The sequence below is a fragment of the Setaria italica genome, chromosome VI, assembly GCF_000263155.2.
Source record: "Setaria italica strain Yugu1 chromosome VI, Setaria_italica_v2.0, whole genome shotgun sequence".
NCBI classification, from domain to species: domain Eukaryota; kingdom Viridiplantae; phylum Streptophyta; class Magnoliopsida; order Poales; family Poaceae; genus Setaria; species Setaria italica.
Window position 1 is genome coordinate 33,203,418 of NC_028455.1, and position 20,915 is coordinate 33,224,332.

At 47.3% G+C, this 20,915-nt stretch overlaps 4 protein-coding genes across 4 annotated transcripts; all 4 read right to left on the bottom strand.

The window, feature by feature from the left end:
* Positions 1 to 4,836: 4,836 nt before the first annotated feature.
* LOC101754260 (BTB/POZ and MATH domain-containing protein 1) lies at positions 4,837 to 6,930 on the bottom strand. The gene is made up of 2 exons (XM_012846885.1): positions 5,954 to 6,930; positions 4,837 to 4,885 (listed from the first exon to the last, which is right to left on the bottom strand). The coding sequence occupies exons 1-2, from the start codon at positions 6,928 to 6,930 to the stop codon at positions 4,837 to 4,839; spliced, it is 1,026 nt and encodes a 341-aa protein (XP_012702339.1).
* A 2,155-nt stretch (positions 6,931 to 9,085) lies between these two features.
* On the bottom strand, positions 9,086 to 10,234 carry LOC101754648 (BTB/POZ and MATH domain-containing protein 1). Its single transcript, XM_004974807.1, has 2 exons — positions 10,210 to 10,234; positions 9,086 to 10,122 (listed from the first exon to the last, which is right to left on the bottom strand). Exons 1-2 carry the CDS (start codon positions 10,232 to 10,234, stop codon positions 9,086 to 9,088), a joined length of 1,062 nt encoding a protein of 353 aa, XP_004974864.1.
* Positions 10,235 to 11,551: 1,317 nt separating this feature from the next.
* LOC101755064 (BTB/POZ and MATH domain-containing protein 1-like) lies at positions 11,552 to 12,349 on the bottom strand. Its single transcript, XM_004974808.1, has 2 exons — positions 11,732 to 12,349; positions 11,552 to 11,623 (listed from the first exon to the last, which is right to left on the bottom strand). The coding sequence occupies exons 1-2, from the start codon at positions 12,347 to 12,349 to the stop codon at positions 11,552 to 11,554; spliced, it is 690 nt and encodes a 229-aa protein (XP_004974865.1).
* Positions 12,350 to 15,433: 3,084 nt separating this feature from the next.
* On the bottom strand, positions 15,434 to 17,029 carry LOC101755471 (BTB/POZ and MATH domain-containing protein 1). Its single transcript, XM_004974809.1, has 2 exons — positions 17,008 to 17,029; positions 15,434 to 16,476 (listed from the first exon to the last, which is right to left on the bottom strand). Exons 1-2 carry the CDS (start codon positions 17,027 to 17,029, stop codon positions 15,434 to 15,436), a joined length of 1,065 nt encoding a protein of 354 aa, XP_004974866.1.
* Positions 17,030 to 20,915: the final 3,886 nt, after the last annotated feature.

The window sequence follows — 20,915 nt, forward strand, 5'->3', positions numbered from 1 at the left end:
TGAGACATGGGGAACGACAGACCAACTTGAAAAGAAACAACTTGGCTTGCTCTTATGGTGAAGCAAAGCCTGCACAGTACCCAACTGGGTTGACTCACAGCTTCTACTTGGGCCCTGGTTAACAGGTTCAGCGTACAACAAGTAGGCAGTCACAGACCCCCTAGGCCACACCGTCCCATTTGGGATTACATGCCAGCATAGTTCATCTAATTTTAAGACTGACATCAAAATAACAAAAGTGACTAGATTGAGGCTGAAAGCCTGTCTACACTTCCTGTGCCTGACCGACAGCATCTGGGCTTGGGTTGATCCTGCTGCGCTTTTTCTTGCTTCTCGCCTGGTTGCCTTGTTCTACCAAAACTCTGATAGCCTCCATCTTGGCATCATTTATCGGCTGCGGAAGGTGTTTAGCAAGCTGATTAGTATCATGGAGATTTGTACATTTTTTCTGAGGTGACAATTCTCCCAGTTTGTTGACAAGAACCTGCTGGGCCAATTAGATTGTGTCTTTTCCTGGATTTAGCTTTGCTTTACTGGCTATTCTGGAGCTTTTCCTTTGTGTTGGTGCTGTGTGGTGAGCCATTGGTGGAATTGGATTTATGTTTGGTGGAGTACTGAGCAAAGGTTCAGAAGGCTTGCCTGATACAAATTGTAGGAATGTGGCTAAATCATCTATCTGGTTTTGCTCATTCTGAGCCACTCTAGGAGTTGGGGTGCTTTCGGTGTAGGCTATTGTGTGTATCTCTGGTTCCTGGGTGTTGTTAGGATCAGCAACTGTGGGTGTCTCAAGCTCTTCACAGTTAGGGATACTCTCTGCCTTAGGTTCTTCACCGTCAGGGAAACTCTCTGTGTTGGGTTGTAGTATTGTCTCTGAATGAGGTGTGATTTTGGTTGCTGCAGTTGGGTTGTTTTGCTCCTCAGTGAGACTAAGGTTGTGGTGTTGCTCAACTAGTAAATGTAGGGGGGACAGTAAGGATGCCCTCCATCTCAGGCTCTTCATTTACAGAGGCACTTTCTGTGTATTGGATTTGTTTAGTGGGATGTTGTGCCGTTTCTGAAATGGGTGTGGTTTTGATTGTTGCAACTGGGTTGTTTTGCACCTCAGCAAGAGTAAAACAATTTTCTTGTTCAACTAGAAAGGGGACAGTAAGGAGTGTTGGGCAGACCTGCCGTTCTACAGTCCTCAACTCTTCTTCCCTCTCATTCTCCCTGGCAGCCATCCCCCTTGGCGAGGCTACTGGAGACCATGTCTGCACGGCCTCCAGCATTGCCATGATACGGCTCTCCTTGGATGGTTGTCCTGCATAGACAGTAACGTTGCAGCACTCATCTAACATGGGATCCACCAGCTGAATGTCCTGGCACATTTGATTTTTGACAATAAATTGTTCAGGACATAAAGTGCAAGTGTTGTTTAGCTCACCCATGACTTGGACGAGTGGATCGGTGAAGGAGACTCGTTTGCCTGTGCATTTTTTCCTCCACATCGCCTGTTGTCCCAGCTTCCTTCCTGCTCCTGGTTTCGTCATCTTCTTCGTAGCTTGGTTAGGTGGGAAAGGGGCTCTGTTGCGTCCTGAGTGGCCCCTACTGCCTCCTCGGTACCTATTGGTGCTGTAACAATCCTCCACCGCGCCCCGACAACACGTCATGCGCCCCCAGGATGACTGGCTGCGTTGGCGTCTTGTCCCGCGATGGAAGTTTTCGTCGTAGTCATCATAGTCATCCCGGCGTGGGCGGAAGTCACGTCCGTAGCGGTCGTCATGGTACTGTCCGCGACGGCGTTCCCCCTGGGAGTCCGGTGCACCATAGTTCCAAAGGAACTCGTGCCGGGGCTTCCTGTTGCCTTCTCCTCCTTGCCCGTCGTTGAAGGAGAGGTCCTCCACAACGTCAAGGTGGACATGCAGCTTGTAGTCGTAGGTGCTTTTGTACCCCCTGGGCTGGTTGTGGTGGAGCTCTCCATCTCCCTGTTCCCTATCTGGATCGAAAATTGTCAGTAGTACCGTCTTTGGGATCTTACTCAGATTGGCACACCACGCCCACAAATTATATGTGCGTGTGCGATCCTGGCGGCGAGTGTGCCCTTCGACGAAGTGGATGGCGCAGTTGGGGATGATCTTGGCTAACACTTCCTCAGACCACGCGTGCACGGGCATGCCTTCTATGCGGAGGCGCACCCTGAACTCCATCATGCTTTCTCTCGCTCCTCGCCGCTCGGTCTATGGCTCGAAGTTGTACACTCTTCCTCGGTGCGGCACCTCTCGTGGCGGTCGATGTGGAGCTTCTCGTCGAGGGCGTCGATGATGTGGTGGGGCGCGGTGTCGTGGCTGTTGCCGTTGAGCTAGCACACGGCCGTCTTGCCGATCATAGCTTCCCTCTTGCGCTTGATTGCCCCTATCGCCGAGACTGCGCAGACTGCCTGTTCCGGCCTTGCATGTGGGTCACCTGGGTATGTCGCCATCTGCCTTGCTTCTCCCTTCACGGCTTCAAGGTAGGAACGGCCTGCTGTTGTTGTTCTTGGCTCTGTGTTAGTTTTGGGCGTTGGTGTTGGCAGAGTGGTAACTGCTGGGGGTAGGAATGCTGTTGCTGCTCCTGCTGTTCCTTTATGCTTGCTGTTCCTAGGTGAGCAGGAGCGGGCGGTGTGCCCTTGCCCAGAGCAACGCCAGCATTTGGTGTTGTGCTTGCAATTTGCCACTCTATGGTCTGTGGATAAGCAGTTAAGGCATTTCCCCTTGACGTGCTCCCTGTACCTCATCCTTCCCCTCTCCTCCTCAGTTGGTTGCTGGCTCTGTTGGGCTTCTCTTGAATGCTGCAGCTGCTCTCTCTTGCGCCACCAGTACTCTGGCCTTACTGCTTGAAAACCGTGCTCATCAATGGAGGCAAGAAACTTTGTGCTGCCACTGCATGATCTTGGTGGGGGATGTTGCTGCGATTCCTGTTGACGTTGCCTGGTTCCTTCCCGAGGGGTAGGGGCGTGAACATTTACTGAGTTCGCCGGTGACCTCTCTGCCTGCCTTGAGCTGTTCTTCTCCCCTTTGCTGTGCGTTGCCTGTGCCTGCTGCAGAGAGTGTCCTTGAGCTGTCGCAGCGGCTTCATTGCTCTTCTTCCTTGCCTCCTGCACTGGTCCCGTCTGCTCTGACTTCCCTCCTTGCTTGCTGACCTTGGCGGTGTCGGTATGATGCTGCTCTGTTGGCGCGTAGGGGGGTGCTGTTTGGTGAGCCTTTGAATGAGATCCAAAGTCAGTGGGTCTTCTCCGGCATGGCCTCCCTCGAGCTCCGCGGCGCCTCTCCCTGCCATGAATGCCTGGTGTACCTGAAGATCCTCCACTAGATCCGGCAAAATAATGTCTTCCTTCGCCTGATTCGCGGCAGAGCATTTCTGCTTGATTTCTGGATGCGCTCGGCTCGACGACTCAATCTTCCAGCGGATTTCCTCGGCGTTCGGGACAGGAAGTTGACCTGGTGCGATCTCCTTTGTCTTGGGGTCGATCTGGTTGGGGATGGCTTGGGAAGGTGGATCTGGTCGGGGTGATGCTGTCTCGGTGGTGGATGGGTTGACAGGGGTGAGAGGTTGAGGGGATCTGGATTGGGGGTGTTCGGGGTTGCAGACACCATGGGCGCCGCCTCGCCAAGGTGGGAGGTGGGTGGGGGGTGAGCTGGCCATTAGAATGCAGGATTGCAGCACAAGATCATTCGTTGATGATAATTTCCAATTCGATTTCTATGGACATAACAGCCATTTAAAGAAGAAGAAGAAGAATGAAGAGGAACCGGAGAAGATCAGCACGCCATTGGAAGACGCTTATACCTTCTTGCGCCAGGGTTTGTCTTGGATCAGCCCGCCGCCATCTTCCCACTTCCATCTCCCTCACCACCTCCTTCATTCGCGATGCGGTAAGCCTAGGGGAACTCCGCCGCGGCATCATGGCGGCGATGGCGATCAAGCAATGACTCGATGTAAACTAGATACGTTCCCCGTGCGACCTTGAAAACTTTGAATAATACCACAAGATGCTAATCCAATGGATAGAGTTAGAGATGATATTATTTTACAATTTAGCGCCCGCTGGCCAGTAGGTTTTTTCGAATCCCCTTCCCCTTCCATCGCGATTCAAATCGCCACCACCACCCCTTCCGTCGCGATTCGCCGCCGCCGCCAGGCGCTTGTGCTCGAGGTCGCCGTCAAGGCTAAGGATTTGTCGCCGCAGAGAGAGACCATGCATGATGCGTGTCTCGATGTAACAGTAGATTCTGTCGCCGCACAGAGAGAGACCATGCATATGCGTGTCGGGCGGACTCGAGAGGCCCAAACAGGTCCGTTAACCGTCGAAGGCTTTTACTTCCGTGGACCGTGGTAGGCTGCCCCCGCAAGCACGCAGGCTTACGTTGGGCTAGACTGGCCACTGAAAGAATAAAAAAAGAAAATAAAAATAAGAATGATCACTGAACGAAGCTAAAAGAAGCGATAGCTGACACCACTTTAAATTTCGTGCCCGCTTATGGTACATTAGTCCAGGTTCTTTTTTTTTTCCGAGTAAAGAGAGCTTTACTATACTTGTGGAGTTCTTACATTCCTTGTCAACCAAATGTTGCACGCGCATGCAGGTTGCAGGATGGAAATTTTCCTCACCAGGCAGCACTACTGGGAAACAAACGTCTTAGCCAGGGACTAGCAAACTCGTGGGCGATCTTGTTCTCTCTCTTTACATGGCTGAACACATTAGTCAAGGTTCTTGTGATTCATGTGCTCATGAACTAGGTGTGAGTGTAGAGGCTAGACCTAGCTAGTTCCGATATGATCCGGTGTTGGTATGTTGTTCCTGCGTGCAGAGGGACCGACTCAAAAATTGCTAAAATGATTTACAATGGAATGCCATGTAATTAGTTTGCTCACTCATGTGTTGGAACCTGATACATTATCACACAACGGCATGGCTTGATCTCGTCCCGCATTAACAAGTACAACAAAAGAATTGCTAGCAAAGATGCAAATACTATAGCCAACAAAATGGCACGAGATAGAATGTGAAATATAATGTTCTAAGATTCAGATCACCTTCTTTCACCTTCCACGGATTGGTCTTGCGTTGGCTATAAAAAGAACACCCCCTGCCCAGAGGCTAATATCCCAGTGCATTGCATCATGATATTAAATATCAATCCATAACGATCACATCATAGAATTGATTTCCCATTAGCTTGGTACATATGTAGATATAGTACATTTAATGCAAAAGTGTATCATGCTGTTTCTTATTTTGAGCTCTCACATCAATTAATTGGCGTGGTATTTGTGTATGAAAATGGATCCATGATATTATATTTTGTGCCCAAACATAATATCACATGCTAAAAATTGTTTCTTGTGCAAGATGCAACTTCCAGCTCCTTATTATTTAACTCTTTGTCACATCAGCAAAAAAGAAATCGTAAGTGGAGTAATTAATATAGTACATGATAATAATAACAATTGTGATTATCCTAAGCAAGTGCTGCACAGTTCCAGCTTACTATTACTTAGTAAGAGGCGTGCAAAGTTACTCAGGGCGCTGTCCACAATAGACCAACAAACAAATGGAACTTCTTCTAACAAACGGTGAAGCACGCATCTAGGCGGACCAAAAAGATAGTTATTCGTAACAGAAAAGCATCATTTTGAAAGGATTCACCATAACCAAATATAACAAAGAAACAAAAAACACAAAAAGTCTACTCAGACAGCACATGGCCAATAGGAGATAGAAGAAAATAAAAGGCGAGCAAGAAATTCTAGCTCCCAGTTTGCCAAAAAGAAGCACTTCTATCTAGTTCAGATGTGCTTGGATAAAATCATATAGCACTAACCAAAAAGTATCTAAACACCTCACTGAACTATATACATGCTTAATTGGACGCCTGAACTATATATACGCCGCCGAGATGTCTCACACTATGTCATCATGTCTCAACCCGCTAGCTCTCGCACTTCAGCTACAGTAGATGGGAACTTCAGCCATAAGTTCTTGAAACCCTCGGTTAAGACGACCTTCTTGAAATTTTTCTCATCCACAACAAAACCAAGGCACCTGTTCTTTAATTCTTGACAGTTGTACATGTCAGCACAAGCTAAAGCATCGGCAACAGTATCAACGGACACATTGTCCCACAGCTTTTGTGCACACATAAGCTTCAATCTGTCCAATGCATACAGGCCAGCTGCAGCCAGTAGATGCTGCACAATCTCAGAGGGGGAGTCACCAAGTTCGTCGTCTCCAGGAAAGACATCTGTGTACATGAACCGAAGCATTAGCCTGAATGTTGCAGGGGCGATGTCATGTAGGGTGATCGACGACATTGTAGCCTCAGCCATAGAACCGAGGAGCTCCACGTTGAAAACTGGCGAACGGGCAGCAAGCACCGCTCGGTGAGCATGGAACGTCTCGCCGTCAATGACGAACGACACATCCGACCCATCTGTGCTGTCCAGCAAGTTGCCTAGATGTTTTCCGATGTCAGAACGTGGTGTCGGGATAGAATTTCCATGTAACACCATGATGGCGCACACGAATGTGATATGTCCCTCCTCCACGTAAATTTTGACCAGATCGGTTTGCCTTACGAACTGAGGCCACCCAAGCTTTCCATTCTCCATTTGGAACACATGAACCCCTATCCTTCTCGCAATACCCAACGATGGTTCGCCGCCCTTGTCCATCAAGAAGGCCTCAAAGATTGCGTTGACGCTTCTGGATTTGCTCATCAGGAGCTCGACGAAGATAGAGAGATGGCTGCCATCGTCGTTAGCCTCTTCTATGCCACGCCGGTAGCAGTTTATCCTCCACGTGTGCCCGCCGGCGTGGAAGGCGTCTGAGTGGACGGCCTCGCCGGCGGCGAGGTTCTTGGTTTGCTCGTAGTTTACCTTGAACTCGAGGACAGCCGAGGCCGAATCCATCATAGTGGTCTGCGCGTGGGCGTGCGCCTCCGGCCCTGGCGTGCGCTGGCGTTTGATCGCTGAATATATAATTGAGACGGAGTAAGTAAATTTGACAAGAAATTATCAAAGAATTATCCGTTTTATCACTGAACGAGACATCGATATATACAAGAGCTAAAGAATTAAAATTAATCTTCATGAACTGCGAGAACCAACGAAGAAGGCCGGGAAGAGATCGATGGGTGCTCACTGTCTGTGTCCGGCATCCGCGAGTGCTTGGGCTTGCTAACGAACATGCAGCGCCGCTTGACTCCCCAACCTTTAGGAACCAGCGGTTTCATTCGCTCTCCGACCTCCGGCCACCGCGCCTCCGCTTGCCTCACCGGATTGTTGGGACGACGCACCCGCGGCCTGTTGGCGGGAGGCCCTGGATCGCGCGACGACGACCCTCCGCCTCCGCTCGCCTCGTCGCCAACTCCCGTGACGAGAACTCGGGACTCGATAGGGTTTGTTCTTGTTCCTCTCGAGCCAAGGCGGTGGCGGTCGGAGCTGTCAGAGTTGGGTACCGAGTCGTCGTGGGTGCGGGCCAGATGGGCTCATGTGGCCCAAACAGGTTCATTGTGTGGTGAGTTGGAGCTAGCCCAGTATACTTTGAGGACCAAAATTCCTTCTCTCGAACTTGTAGGCTGCTGCAGTAGGGGAAGAACACTCTCTCGAACAACTGTCTTGAGATATTGTAGGGGACTAGGATGTAGGCTATGCATGTAAACTTTGTAACTACTCCCTCTATTCCCAATTGTAGATGAAAGTCAAACCATTTTATGTTTGATCAAAATTATAGAGAGGATTATAAATATTTATGGCAACGGGTAGATATGCTATGAAAATATATTTAATGAAAAATCTAATAGTACTTATTTGGTATAATAAATGTTAGTACTTTATTGTATAAATTTGGTCAAACTTGAAATATTTTGACTTACAATTTGGAACAGTAATTGTAACGGAGGGAGTAATGAATAAATCCTCCAGCTTTAAAAGAGAACTCCGGAACACTGTTGCTGCTGCTCCCTATCAGCTGGAGTATTATCGTGTCAGCTGCAACGAAATCATGAGACAAGGGGACCTGCTAATCTGAATATGATGGGGAAATGTTTGCATCGCAACTGATTGCAATCAGGTCGTTTGAATAAATTCCGATCCCTGGCTTTGTCTAAAAAAAGCTGTCTCCAAAAATGTTGCTGCCGTTCCCTATCAATTCGATTGTTCAGCTGCAAGGAAATTGCAAGACGATGGAACCTGTTAATCTTACTATGATCGGGAAAAGGCTTCCGTTGCAACTGATCGCCATCAGGTGGTTTCAAGCCCGGAGTACAAGGCCAGGCGCAGGTTCATGGTCATCCTAGAGGACATAAAAAATACAAGGGAGGACTTGGGCTGCTAATATGTGCAACAGTGTAACCACACGTTTAGCAGCTCTAAATCTGCTTTGCGTCAGGGTTTATTTTCCTCAAAAATAGTGCAGGGGGAAAAACATTATAACGAACCTGAGAAACATCATAATGCTTAATTCTGAGGTTCGGAACAAAGCAAGTGACCAATTCCGCTCATGCATGGACCCCCAAAGCAAGGTTAGGGACATCAGCCAGGGAGGCAGGGAGGGAGGGAGGGACACAGGGTATCACTTATTTAAGTTACCGAGCAAATCAAATAGCTAAGTCAAGAAACACTTCTACGGATCAGCCGTTTCAAAAAAAGAATTATATGGATCGGTTCGATAGCATTCATGAAAATAAGACTACAGATAGTTAATAGTAGCAAGCAAAAGTAAACATATCGCTTTCAAAAAAATTGTAAATTTTGTCAAAAACTTCCAGTTTAACCCATCTTTAGGATGCTTTTCTTAAAAAAACATCTTTAGGAAAGAGCACAGGGCCAAGAGAACAAATTACGGAAACATAGATAAAGACAGGATACTAGTAGTTATGAGCAATCTCCACACACTTGCACTGGAGCTAAGTGGCAATCTCCACATGTTTGCACTTAAAACATAAAAAAGAAAGCAAAATTTTGTTCCAATAACAGGCTTTAAAATGTATGAGATTGCAGTCACTAGAGATATCTGAACACCATGCTACTGACGCTATGCTTCAACACTTCTGAGCTTCTCACTGCGTCATGTCCCAACGCTGTCTCTCAGCTCAGCGATAATGGATGGGAACTGGTGCACTAACCTCGCAAAACCCTCGGTTAACACGGCTTTCTTGAAGTTTTTCTCCTCAGCAAAGAAGTCAATGCACTTGTTCTTCAACTCTGGGCAGCTGTACATTTCAGCGCAGGCTAATGTAGTGGCAACTGTATCCACCGATACATTGTCCCACAACTTCTGCGCGCATAAAATCTTCAGGCGGTCCAATGCATAGCGGTCAGCTGCAGCAAGCAAATATTCAAACATCTCCACTGGAGAGTCCCCAACAAGCTCCATGTCTTCAGGCAAGGCATCGTTGTACATGAACCATAGCATAGCTTTGAACGTTGCAGGAGCGATATCATGTAGGGCGATGGATGTCATCGTAGCCTCGGCCATGGAACCAAGCAACTCCGCTCGGAAGACCGGCGAGCGGGCGGCAAGTATAGCTCGATGCGCGTGGAACGTCTCGCCGCCAACGGTGAACGACACGTCAGAACCATCTGCCGTATCCAGGAGCGTTCCGAGATGTTTGGCGATGTCTGAAGGCGGCGCAGGAATTCCGGGAAGTCTGACGAGGCCAGAATGAACAGAGCTGTCATCATGTAACATCTTGATGGTGCATAGAAACTTGATCTGCCCGTCCGTCATGTATTTGCGAACCAGATCGGTTGATAAGGTTCCTGTCGCGGACTGAAACCACACGCAGGTCACACAGCAATCTTCAAGCCGCCATGTCCTTTTCGCGGCAATCAGAGCTGGTATCCCGTCCTTGTCTATCATCATCACCTCGAAGATGCATCTGGACTTGCTGCTGGCCTTGCTCAGAAGCTTGAGGGTGATGCAAAGCTGCTCCGCATTGCCCTGATAGGGATAGTAGCTTATCCTCCACATGTGCCCGCCGGCTGGGATGGCATCGGAGTGGACGGCCTTGCCGACGTCGAGGTGCTTGGCCTGCTCGTAGTTGACATCAAACTCGACGACGGCCGAGGCAGAATCGATCATGGTGGTCTGCGCCGCCGTCGCTGCATAATTATAGGGCAGGGAGGGAGTAAATCAGCTGACAGCAAGATTCAAAATTTACCGTTCGTAATACAGTAAATCGGCGGTACCATCATCGGCGCCGACGCTCGTCATCCCGTGGCGCCGCCGGCTCTGTCGGACTCGGTAGGTTTTGTCTCCAGCGACGGAGGCGGCGTAGCCGGAGTAGGTAGCGAAGCGAAACGGCGAATCCCCCCCTGGGTTGGTGGGCGTTCTCCTCATGAAGTCCAAGAAGGGTACGGCGTGGCACAGGCTGTGCGGCCCATCGTAGCGCGAGAGACCACGCGGGTAGCCCAGCCCATGTGTGTGGGGCCGGGCTCAAGTGTCCGAGATAGGCCCATGGGCTCTGTTACCCATGCCTACTTAACTCTTGAACGCCTGAACGGAAACAGAGGTTGAGAGGCAGCAGCATCGTGATGTGCAACGTTTACCTTCTCCCCCTTTCTATGGAACAGGCAGAAGCCTCTCGGTCGAGAAAATTTGATGCATTTTGGAATGTGTTAGAAGTCAGAAAACACAACGTACACCTGCAAACGAGAAGAAACGAACTTCTGCATCTGAATTTGACTTGCAACTTGCAAACGACGGGACCACGAAATCCACAAGTTCACTCATGAGACCCTTTGGACCGAAGGAAAGTAAGAGAAACAAAAACGCCAAGTTCTGATTTGTAGGTTCAGAACTTGCTTGGCATCACATAAATCAGAATTCAGAACTTTAGAATAATTGTCTGCATTCTTCGGCGGATGCCATGGCTCACCGTCGGCATCGCCATCAGGGTTGCTTGTCATGAATTTCGACAATGATGAGGGGCCGGCACATCTATGTGTTCCATGCAGCTCCCTCGCCATGGAGGAGGAAGACCAGGAGGGAAGAACGGCCATCTATCAGTATCACAGCGCGTGCAAGATCGATCTGATCGCAGCTTGCTGGTGAATATCTATAAGAACGGGCAAGAAAAGGATAGGGCGGTTAAACCATTTAAATTAGAAAAGAAAACTGAGATAATATAATGTGCTAGGATGAGATTGGCTTTCATCTACAAAACAGCTGCGCTCGCTGTCAGAAAATCCATTCACCTAAGTTAGTGCACAACTCCAATCCTGTTAAAAACTACAAAAATGAACATGTGAACTGTTTCCATAAAGGGGTCCCGGGTATAGTGTATAACTGACTTCAGCTACCGAATGAATCAAGAAGTAGAAGCTCACAATGAAATCCACAGAAGGCACAAAATTGTGTTCCGACACTACATCTAAACATGCTAAAAAACTGATTCGGATCAGAGATGATGAAATGCTTGAAGAGATCGCATAATAGTATAGTACTCATCATGGAGTTAAGATTACAAATTGTTACTAGTTGATACTAGACGCATAGCAAAGGTAAACATATTTTCTCATAAGCTTAAAATCATAAACTAAGTTCAGGACATGGCCTGAGAACAAAGAAACCGAACACCTGAGCTACGCATGACTGCTTGAACTAAAAAAGATGACGATTAAGTTTCAATTCATGAAAAGCATGCCCCTCAAATTCCAAGAGGCTTGACAAATATCAGATATCACTCGCCAAAACAACCGAACACCATACTGAGCTATGCTTGACTGCCTGAACACAATGCTGAACATTATGCTTCCCGCCATGTCTTGTCCCAATCCTCTCTCGCACCTCAGAAATAATAGATGGGAACTGCTGCACAAACTTCACAAGACCGTCAGTTAACGCGGCCTTCATGAAATTCTTCTCCTCGGCAAAGAAGTCAATGCACTTGTGCTTCAACTCCGGGCAGCTGTATATTTCAGCGCAAACTATGTTAGTGGCAACCGTATCCACCGACACAATGTCCCACAACTTCTGGGCACAGAAAAGCTTCAGCCGGTCCAAGGCATACCGGTCGGCCGCCACAAGCAAGTACTGAAGCGTCTCCGTTGGAGAGTTCCCAAGCTCGTTATCTTCAGGTAAGGCATCTGTGTACATGAACTGAAGCATGGGTTTGAATGTTGCTGGAGCAATCTCATGAAGGGTTATTGAGGACATTGTAGTCTCAGCCATGGATCCAAGGAGCTCCGCTTTGAAGACCGGTGAGCGAGCGGCAAGCACGGACCGATGTGCGTGGAATGTCTCGCCATCGATGATGAATGACACATCCGTTCCAGCCCTGCTATCCAGTAGAGTGCCGATATGTCGGTACAGATCTATCCTCCACATGTGCCTTGCCAAGATCAAGGTGCTTGATTTGCTCATAGTTTACTTTGAACTTGATGACGACCAAGGCAGAGGAATCCACCATAGTGGTGGTCTGCACTTCCACCTCCGGCCCTGACATGCGCTGTCGCTTGCTCACTGAATGATTAGGGAGGGAGTAAATTTTACTTGAAATTATCGAAGAATGTATCGTTCATAGTACAAAAATTTTGGTCGTGCCACTGGAGTTACCATCATTGGCCACATGGCCGACTCCATTCATCCTGTGGCACTGCTAGATCTCGGAACGCAATAGGTTTCGCCTCTAATGGCGATGGGCGGAGCTATGTTAGGGTCAGTGAAGCGAATCGCACCTGTGATTAGAGGAATAGGCATATTACTTGCGGGTAGAGACTACTCAGACCTGTATGCAAAATATCATTCCCAAACCTACGCCCTCACCTTGCTAGTCATCGTTACCCATCTGGGGTCAGAAATGAAACCCATGCCCGTCACCCGTTGGTACACATGTATCCCTGACATACCCTTAGCAACTTGGTCCTCCAGTCAAGGCTCCCGCAACACGGAGAAGCTCTGGCATGGCGAGCTCAGGTAGATCTGGCGCGTCGAGCTTCAATCTGGTGAGGTGTGCAAATCCAGTAAGGACTCCGACGAGGTGGGGCGGATTACAAAGAGAGGATGAGGTTAGGGTGGGTGGCGGCTGCAAGCAGGAGACCAATGCGCAGCTAGGAGGAACAAAAAAAAGGAACCCTAGAATGTACCTTATATATTAGTAAGTGGGTACCGCCAAGAACTTGAGCTTGGATTCGAGTCGTTGAGCCGATCAATTTGTGTTTTCACCACTGAACTGGCTATTGCCTCGCTTGGAAGAATAAAAAAAATAGTGGAACTTAAGGGGTGCAACGTAACTCTTGGTGGCAGAAAGAGTTCAACTGGAATCTGACTTGAGAGGGTGCTTGAGGCAGAGGATACTTTAATGGGACTGGCAGCAAACGGAAGAAGAAAGAAATCTGTATCCTGTCATTGGATCATGAGTGAATCTGTTATTGATCAGAAGAGAATTTATCAGATACTTCACGAATACTACAAGAAACTCTTTAGTAGGCAAAGTGCGTCTAATGTGATTTGCCTGAGAATGCTTGGGAAGCAAAATATTGCAGTCCGACCAGGTGATGGCACACGAGGTGCAAAACAAGAAGACAACAAAGCTAGAACAAGGTAATTAGTCAGGGTTAGTTCTTCCTTGTGATTTTAATTGGGAAATTGGAAACACAAGAATGGTAGTACTTATATTGTTCATTTATTTTTTTGGTTTTGCCAAATGAGCATATCTTCCAAATTTTCTTAAACAAAACTAAATTGCATGGTATTGGTAGTTGCAAATGAGTTATACAGTTTAAAAATAAGGATTGTGCTGTTCCATGGTTCAGAAAAAAAAAGATACTGACATAGGTTTGGTTTGGTTTGGTTTGAGTACAGCCACAGCTCATGCCTAGGAGACATAGGAGAGAGCAGGAAAATAGTAGAAATAAAGCTTAGCAATTGTTGTGGTATCGAAACTTCTCTCACCAATCTGTTTCGCTTATCTGTGACGAGGAACTCTGAACACCAGCCCTCTGCGCGGTTTCTCTCTGCATGGATCGACACACCAGAATCAGACCAGACATGCTGACGATTCTGCGGGAGTACCAATGATGCAGCTCCATCGATGACAGCGACATGGTGTCGAACAGGATGGAGACCTGGCGTGTTGACCTCACCCATGGCATCTCGGCTCGTACTTACGGCCGCCGGATCAGATCGACTATACGATCCCCAGCTTCTGCCGTCGTCGTCGGAGGAGAGATTCTTGCGGCCGCCGGCTTCTGCCATCATGGGCGGTGCAAGCAGTCGTGCGCGACAGGAAGAAGAAAGGCCATCTGTGCTAATTCTAAGGCGCAGAGAGATACGATCTAATGGCAAAAGGTACGAGTTCCATGTAGCTCGCCGTGGAGAAGGCGCCGGCTGCATCTCCAGACTCTAGTCTTGCTGACATCGATGTGATCGCGGATGAGATCGGACTCTGCTCCATTTTTCACCACAAAATAGAGGAGGAAACGCGATAAAGGATGGAAGTAGTCAGGTGAAGCAAGACATCATAGCCATATCGCACAACTCCAATCATGTTAAAAACTACAGAAATCATATGGACCGTTGTCATGAAAGGGACTCAGGGTATCACTAACTTCTACTGCCAAATGAATCAACAAGTAGAAGCTCACACACTGAGAACAGAATTGAAGGTAACAAAATTTTGTTCCAACACGACAGGTAAACATGTTCGAAACCCAATACCGGTTGAAGATCAAATACTTGAAGACATTTGATCGCTTTCATGGATTTAGGACAACAAAATTGTTACTAGATTACAACGGAAGCATAACAAAAGCAAACATTTTCCCATACACTTCAAACATAAACCAATCACAAGACATGGCCGCAAAGAAACTGAACACAATAGTGGGCTATAAACTGGGACTTTGCTCGATTTACCACAAGATTTCAGCAAGAATGGCATGTTTATAGGAGAAAAAGCTATACAAGATGCAAATAGTCAGGTGAATCAAGATATAGCCATGTCGTCGCACTCAACAGATCCAATCATGTTAAAAACTACAGAAATCATATGGACTGTTGTCGTAAAGGGACTCATCGTCATTGCGGTATGACTGACTTCTACTACCAATGAATCAAGAAGTAGAAGCTCACACTGAACACAAAAGGTACATAACTGTGTTCCGAGGCTGCAGGTAAACATGATAAAAAAAAAACCAAGACGATTGAAGATAAAAATACTTGAAGAGATCTGATAACATTCATGGATTTAAGAAAACAAACTTGTTTCTACAAACAAAAGCAAACAATTTTCTCACAAACTTCAAACATAAATTAAACCAACTACAGGACATGTCCGCAAACAAACTGAACACAATAATGAGCTATGAACTAGCATAACAAAGAAGGCAACTTTAAAGATTAATTTCCCGATTCACGAAAACCATGGTCTTCAAGTTCCAAGAGGCTCCAGATATATCAGATACCACCACGTCATATCCCAGCAAGCCTCCTTCGCACCTCAGTGATAATAGATGGGAACTTCTGCCCCAGCTGCATGAAACTATCTGTAAGCACAATCTTCTTGAAGTTTTTATCTGCCACAACAAACTCAATGCACTTGCCCTTCAGTTCCGGGCAATTGTAGATCTCGGCACAAGCTAAAGCATCACAAACTGTTTCCACTGAAACATTTTCCCACAGCTTCTGGGCACACATAAGCTTCAGCCTGTCCAATGCATAGCGGTCAGCCGCAACAAGCAGATTCTCAAACATCTCGGTTGGACAGTCCCCGAGCTCTTCGTCTCCAGGCAGGACATCAGTGTACATGAACTGAAGCATAGCTTTGAATGTTGCAGGGGCAATGTCGTGCAGGGTGATGCACGACATTGTTGCCTCGGCCATGGAACCAAGCAGCTCCGCCCGGAAGACCGGCGAGCGGGCAGCAAGAACAGCTCGATGTGCATGGAAAGTCTCGCCGTCGACGGTGAACGACACATCCTTTCCCTCATCGGTGCCATCCAGTAGAGTGGCCATATGTTTCCCAATGTCAGAAGGTGGCACGGGGATAGGATTGTCAGGTAACACCGTGATGGTGAAAACAAACTTGATGTGCCCATCTTTTACGTAATTGTGAACCATGTAGTTTTGGCTGGCGAGCCACTGGTAGTTGCCGTAGTACCTTTGCAATGGCGGGGGCAGCTTTGAAGAGATCATCACTGGTTCCCCATTCTTGTCTATCAGTAATACCTCGAAGATGGACTTGATGGGTCTGTCGGACATGATCTGACGCTCGAGGAAAATAGAGAAATGATCATTACTTATGGCTGCTATCTCATAGGCCCCGCGCGGGTAGAAGTTTATTCTCCACACTTGCCCGCCCACAGAGATGGGGTCGGATTTGATGGCCTGGCCAGCGGGGAGGTGCTTGGTTTGCTCGTAGTTTACTTTGAACTCGACGACGGCCGACGCAGAATCCATCATGGTGGTGGTCTGTAACTGCGCCTCTGGCCCTGACGTGCGCTGCCGCTTGCTCTCTGCATAATAAGAGAGGGAATGAATTTGACATGCTAGAAATTTACTGTTCCTAGTTAACAGAGGATTATAGTCGTACCACTCGTGCTAGCCTCATCGCTGACTCCCGTCATCCTGTGGCGCGGCTGGCTCTCCTAGGCTTCGACTCCAATAGTGGCGACCGGAGCTAGAGTAGGGTAGCAAAGAATCACACCTGCATCATGGGGGACATCGAGATTAGCAATGGCTACATGCACATGACTCGTAGTTACAAAGGTATTCAAACCCATGTCATGGAGGACATTCGAAAAAAATCTATCTCCTCGTCAAATAACAGAGTTGTTGTTTTTCCATCAATCACCATACAAGACGGTTGGACCTAGATCTAATGATCCATATCGTCTCTTCTTTCCCCCTATCTCCTTTCTTCAACGCCCGACGTGGCTGCGCTCGATGCCCGACGTGCAATGCCGCCTATGGCATAGATGACATGCTCGTCGCCACCGCCCATCGGTAATCCGTATGGGCAATACCTCCTAGCTACCTCCACGTACTGCCCATCGAGGGATTCCCCATCGCCTGACTCCCCCCTCACCGCCAGCTTGCGATCCCACAGGCTAATCCCAAGATCTAAAAAATCCCCATCCCTAAATCAATTTCTAGGAGAGATTGTGGGTGATGGACGGACAAGCAAATCCTTACAAGGAGTAAATCTGGTAAAAAAACTATCACAAGTAAGAAATAAAACCCACACAATCGCCCCACAAGCACCATGTACCCACGCACACAACCGTATGTCTACCATACCTTTGACAATTTTGGCATGGAGTTAAGGCCCCGGCACAAAACAACTTGGGTAGATCTTGGACGGCGAGCTCAGGCGGCCTTGCGGTGAGGTATGAAGATCCGGTGAGACTGCACTCCAGCGAGGTCAGGAGATGGCGAGGAGCGGATCTGACGGGGTCGGGCACTTGGGTGTTAGGGGTAGGGTGGCGGCGCCATGGTAGAGTCTAGTGCGCAGCTGGTTGGAATGGCAGGGAAAAGGAAACCCTAGCACATACTTTATATACTTTTACTTGGGGGTCCACATGTAAGGGGTTGGAGCAAGTTAGACTTGGGTTTTTGTCGAGGCGGGTTAAAGAAAAAGATAGATTTATTTTGGGCCTAAAATGGCTTTCCAAGTCTGTTCTAAACTTCAAATAATCCCAATAGGTAGCTAATTTGTGGTGGGTTTGGGTTGGGCCAACATGGCTTTTATATTGAGAAGTAATTTAATTTAATGTAGGAACTGCAACTGTACAAGCACCCTATAGGTGTAGGTTTGAAACAAATAGGTAAAGAATCGTAGGGAGTCATTTTTGTGTTGGTTCACCCATATGTACCAAATTGCCGCTCTAAACTTGAGCCAATTTGGACTGGCCCACCTATGGCCCAAAGTCTAGCTATGTTTTGGACCACAAAAGACCAGAAAGGTAAGTTTACGATGCTTATTAAGAGGACTTGGCAAATATATGGAGGCCAAAAAACATTGGCCTAGCCCAAAACGACATGCAGGATGCGGTGCAATGCAAGCCGCGCCCCATTATAGCACACATACCACACATCCAAAAGAGTGTGGGGGTGGTCTGGGTGGTCGAAATAGGGTATCTTTAGTCGTGAACATTAATCTATAATGGCTCTTGCTATCAAGGAATTTGTTTGAAAACACTATTGATTGATTTGCAGGGGAAGAACTAGTGGGTCCACTGATTTCTAGATTTTTTTGAAAGGAGCGGGAGGGGTAAACCCCTACTAATTATATATTAAGAAAATGAAAGAGTACAAAGGTAACGGCAAAAAACTAAATAAGAAGAAGAGGAAGAGCAACAAGCTAAGGGGTTACAGTGCATGCAACCATACATCCATAGAGGGTACTAAGGCAGGACGCGCTCTATGAAGTAACATGGAGAATTCAGATTTGAATTTCCTTTTGCACATTTCCACTGATGGACATCCAATCATTCCTTGTTGTCCAGATGCTCCATAACATAAGGATTATGACTTTCATGAAGAAAGGAACTGCGAGCTTGTTCTTGATTTGTCTGAAGATATGAAGAATTTGTCTGGTGGTGATAACTGAAATTCCAATTGAGTTCCAACATGCTTTGGCAAAGTTACATCGGAGGAATAGATGTAACTGATTCCTAGATTTGTAATATCAACATGTGATTTGTGACTGCAATTCCATGAGTCGAACAATACTCTCATGCTGGTTGCCTGTAACGTGTTTCTTGATGCCTTGTTTTATTTGACGAAATGCCACTCCCGTTCACCATCATCACCATGGCTTCCAAGCATTATGAGAATTATGATAGGAATCCAATGTTTTAGTTTACCTTTTAGCAGCAAGGAGCGACTGTTGTATATGAAGCTTTAGCTAACCACTTCCCTTTCAGATATCTGATTCACTACTTCCTTGTGTTCTTTTGTGCCTGGTTAGTTTTCATTGTTCTCCTTCAAGCTTTCCTTTTTATATCTACCAATCAAGACTTGATGCTTGAGGGAAATCTTGATTCATTTCACTGTGTTCGCATGTCAGGATTTTTTTTTTTGCAATGACATACTTGGATACATTAACTGACCGAGGTATGTTTGGGTGCCTCAGCAGGTTCTAGCTCCTCGGGTGCAAGACACACATCAGTCCATATTCTGTTATGAGTGATAAGCCAGGCAAAAAAAATTGCATTTTGGTGGGACACAGGCCTTCCAGATTGAGCTGATTTGCGACGATTCTATGCTTCCCAGGAATTGTGCTTTGTAAGCTGAGTACACGGAATATGTTCCATCTATGGTAAGTTTTCATGTGATGTGACCTTCGTGGTCTTGGTTAAGTTGGACGTTTTGAACTAATGACCACAATTCCACGAACTACTCAAAGTAACAGGATGAGGTCTCTTATCCAAGTGCTTAGGGGTAAGGTGTGGGCCACCGTTCTTTTCTTTTTCTTTAAAATGTAATGTTGTATAAACTTGGTGCTATGCCTTCGGTGTGAGCCATAGTTCTTTTCTTTTTCTTTCAAATTTAATGTTGTATAAACTTGGTGCTATGTCTTTCGGCCGGCGGCCTTGTAACCAAGCTGAGTTACAGAAGCTCATTTTTCCCAAGCTCATTTTTCCCATTTCCTAAATGGATGATGCTGCACGTCACAAAAAGGAATTGGTCCGTCTTGTCGTAGGGTATGTCAGTGTCCACCCATGCTTCGTCCGACGATGCCCATTCATGCCACAACCATCAGACCCGCAATGCTCTCACAATTTTCTCCAGGTTCAGAATGCTCAGACCGCCGTTTTCTTTGGGGAGTCAGCTCCTTATCCAGTTTACTTTGCACTTCCCTCTGTTAGTTCCCTGCTGCCAGCCTAGAGGAATCGCTTTCTTATTTTGTCGAGGTCTTGCAGTACTTCATGTGTCGTCCTGAGTGCCGTTAGCGAGTAGACCGGCACTGCAAGGGCATTGAGTGACTGGCATGTGGACTAGGTGGTTCAAACCCACATGCCAGTGATTTTTAGTGCCCTTTGCGGTACTGTAGAGGATATTGTTAGGAACTTCCAATGGAGAAATTAAGACACAACAAAATGTGCTGCGATTCAGAAAAGGTCTCATCTTGTGCGGACCGTGGACCGGTGGTGCAACCCGGTGGTGCAATAATCGGAGTGAGTTCTTGCCCCTAGGCAAATGCGCGAGGCGCGATTCCAGTTATATAGAAACAACAAGATATTTAAAAAGTGTAGCATTGTCTTAGCCACATCACTAACTTACGGTATGTTGACGGCAGTTAGCACGTCAATTTGTGAACCGTAGGCACACGGATCAGTTGTAGCTCTTCCCTTAGAGTACTCCCCCAAGGTTTATCAATTTGTGGAACAAGTGAATTTGCACCTAGTTAATATAAGTAACTGAAAGCACTTGTGTATGAGATTGATCTCTAAGCAATCTAGATCAAAGCAGGTAGAGAGAGTAAAGGTGTGCACAAGATAGATAAAAACGCTTGTTGTCGTTGTTAAGAATAGCGGATCAAGACTACGGCAAGTAAATTTGTTTTTATACGCGTAAGGCTCGGATGGTTGCGTGAGAGGACATGGGGGTTATACTGGTTCGGGCAGGAATAGCCCTATGTCCAGTGTAAGCGGCTGCTCGTGTTGCTCACGCAGAGTCTGTAGTAGGGGTTACAAACAGGCGAGAGAGGGAAGCTGGTCCCAAGTCTCTGCGGGTGTGCACTGATGCTCGTGAGGAGAGGGTGTGAGTTCGGCTGGCTTCAGAGTCGTCCCTTGCTCGGTTCCCCCGGTCCTCCTTTTATAGCGCAAGGAAGAGATGGGAGTTACAGTTGAGCCAGGAATCAGGAGAAGTAAAAGAGATAAGCAGGTAAAGTGAAGCACAGGGGGAAGGACCGGGTCCCCGGGGTCGCCGCCTTCCCCTCCGGTCTTTA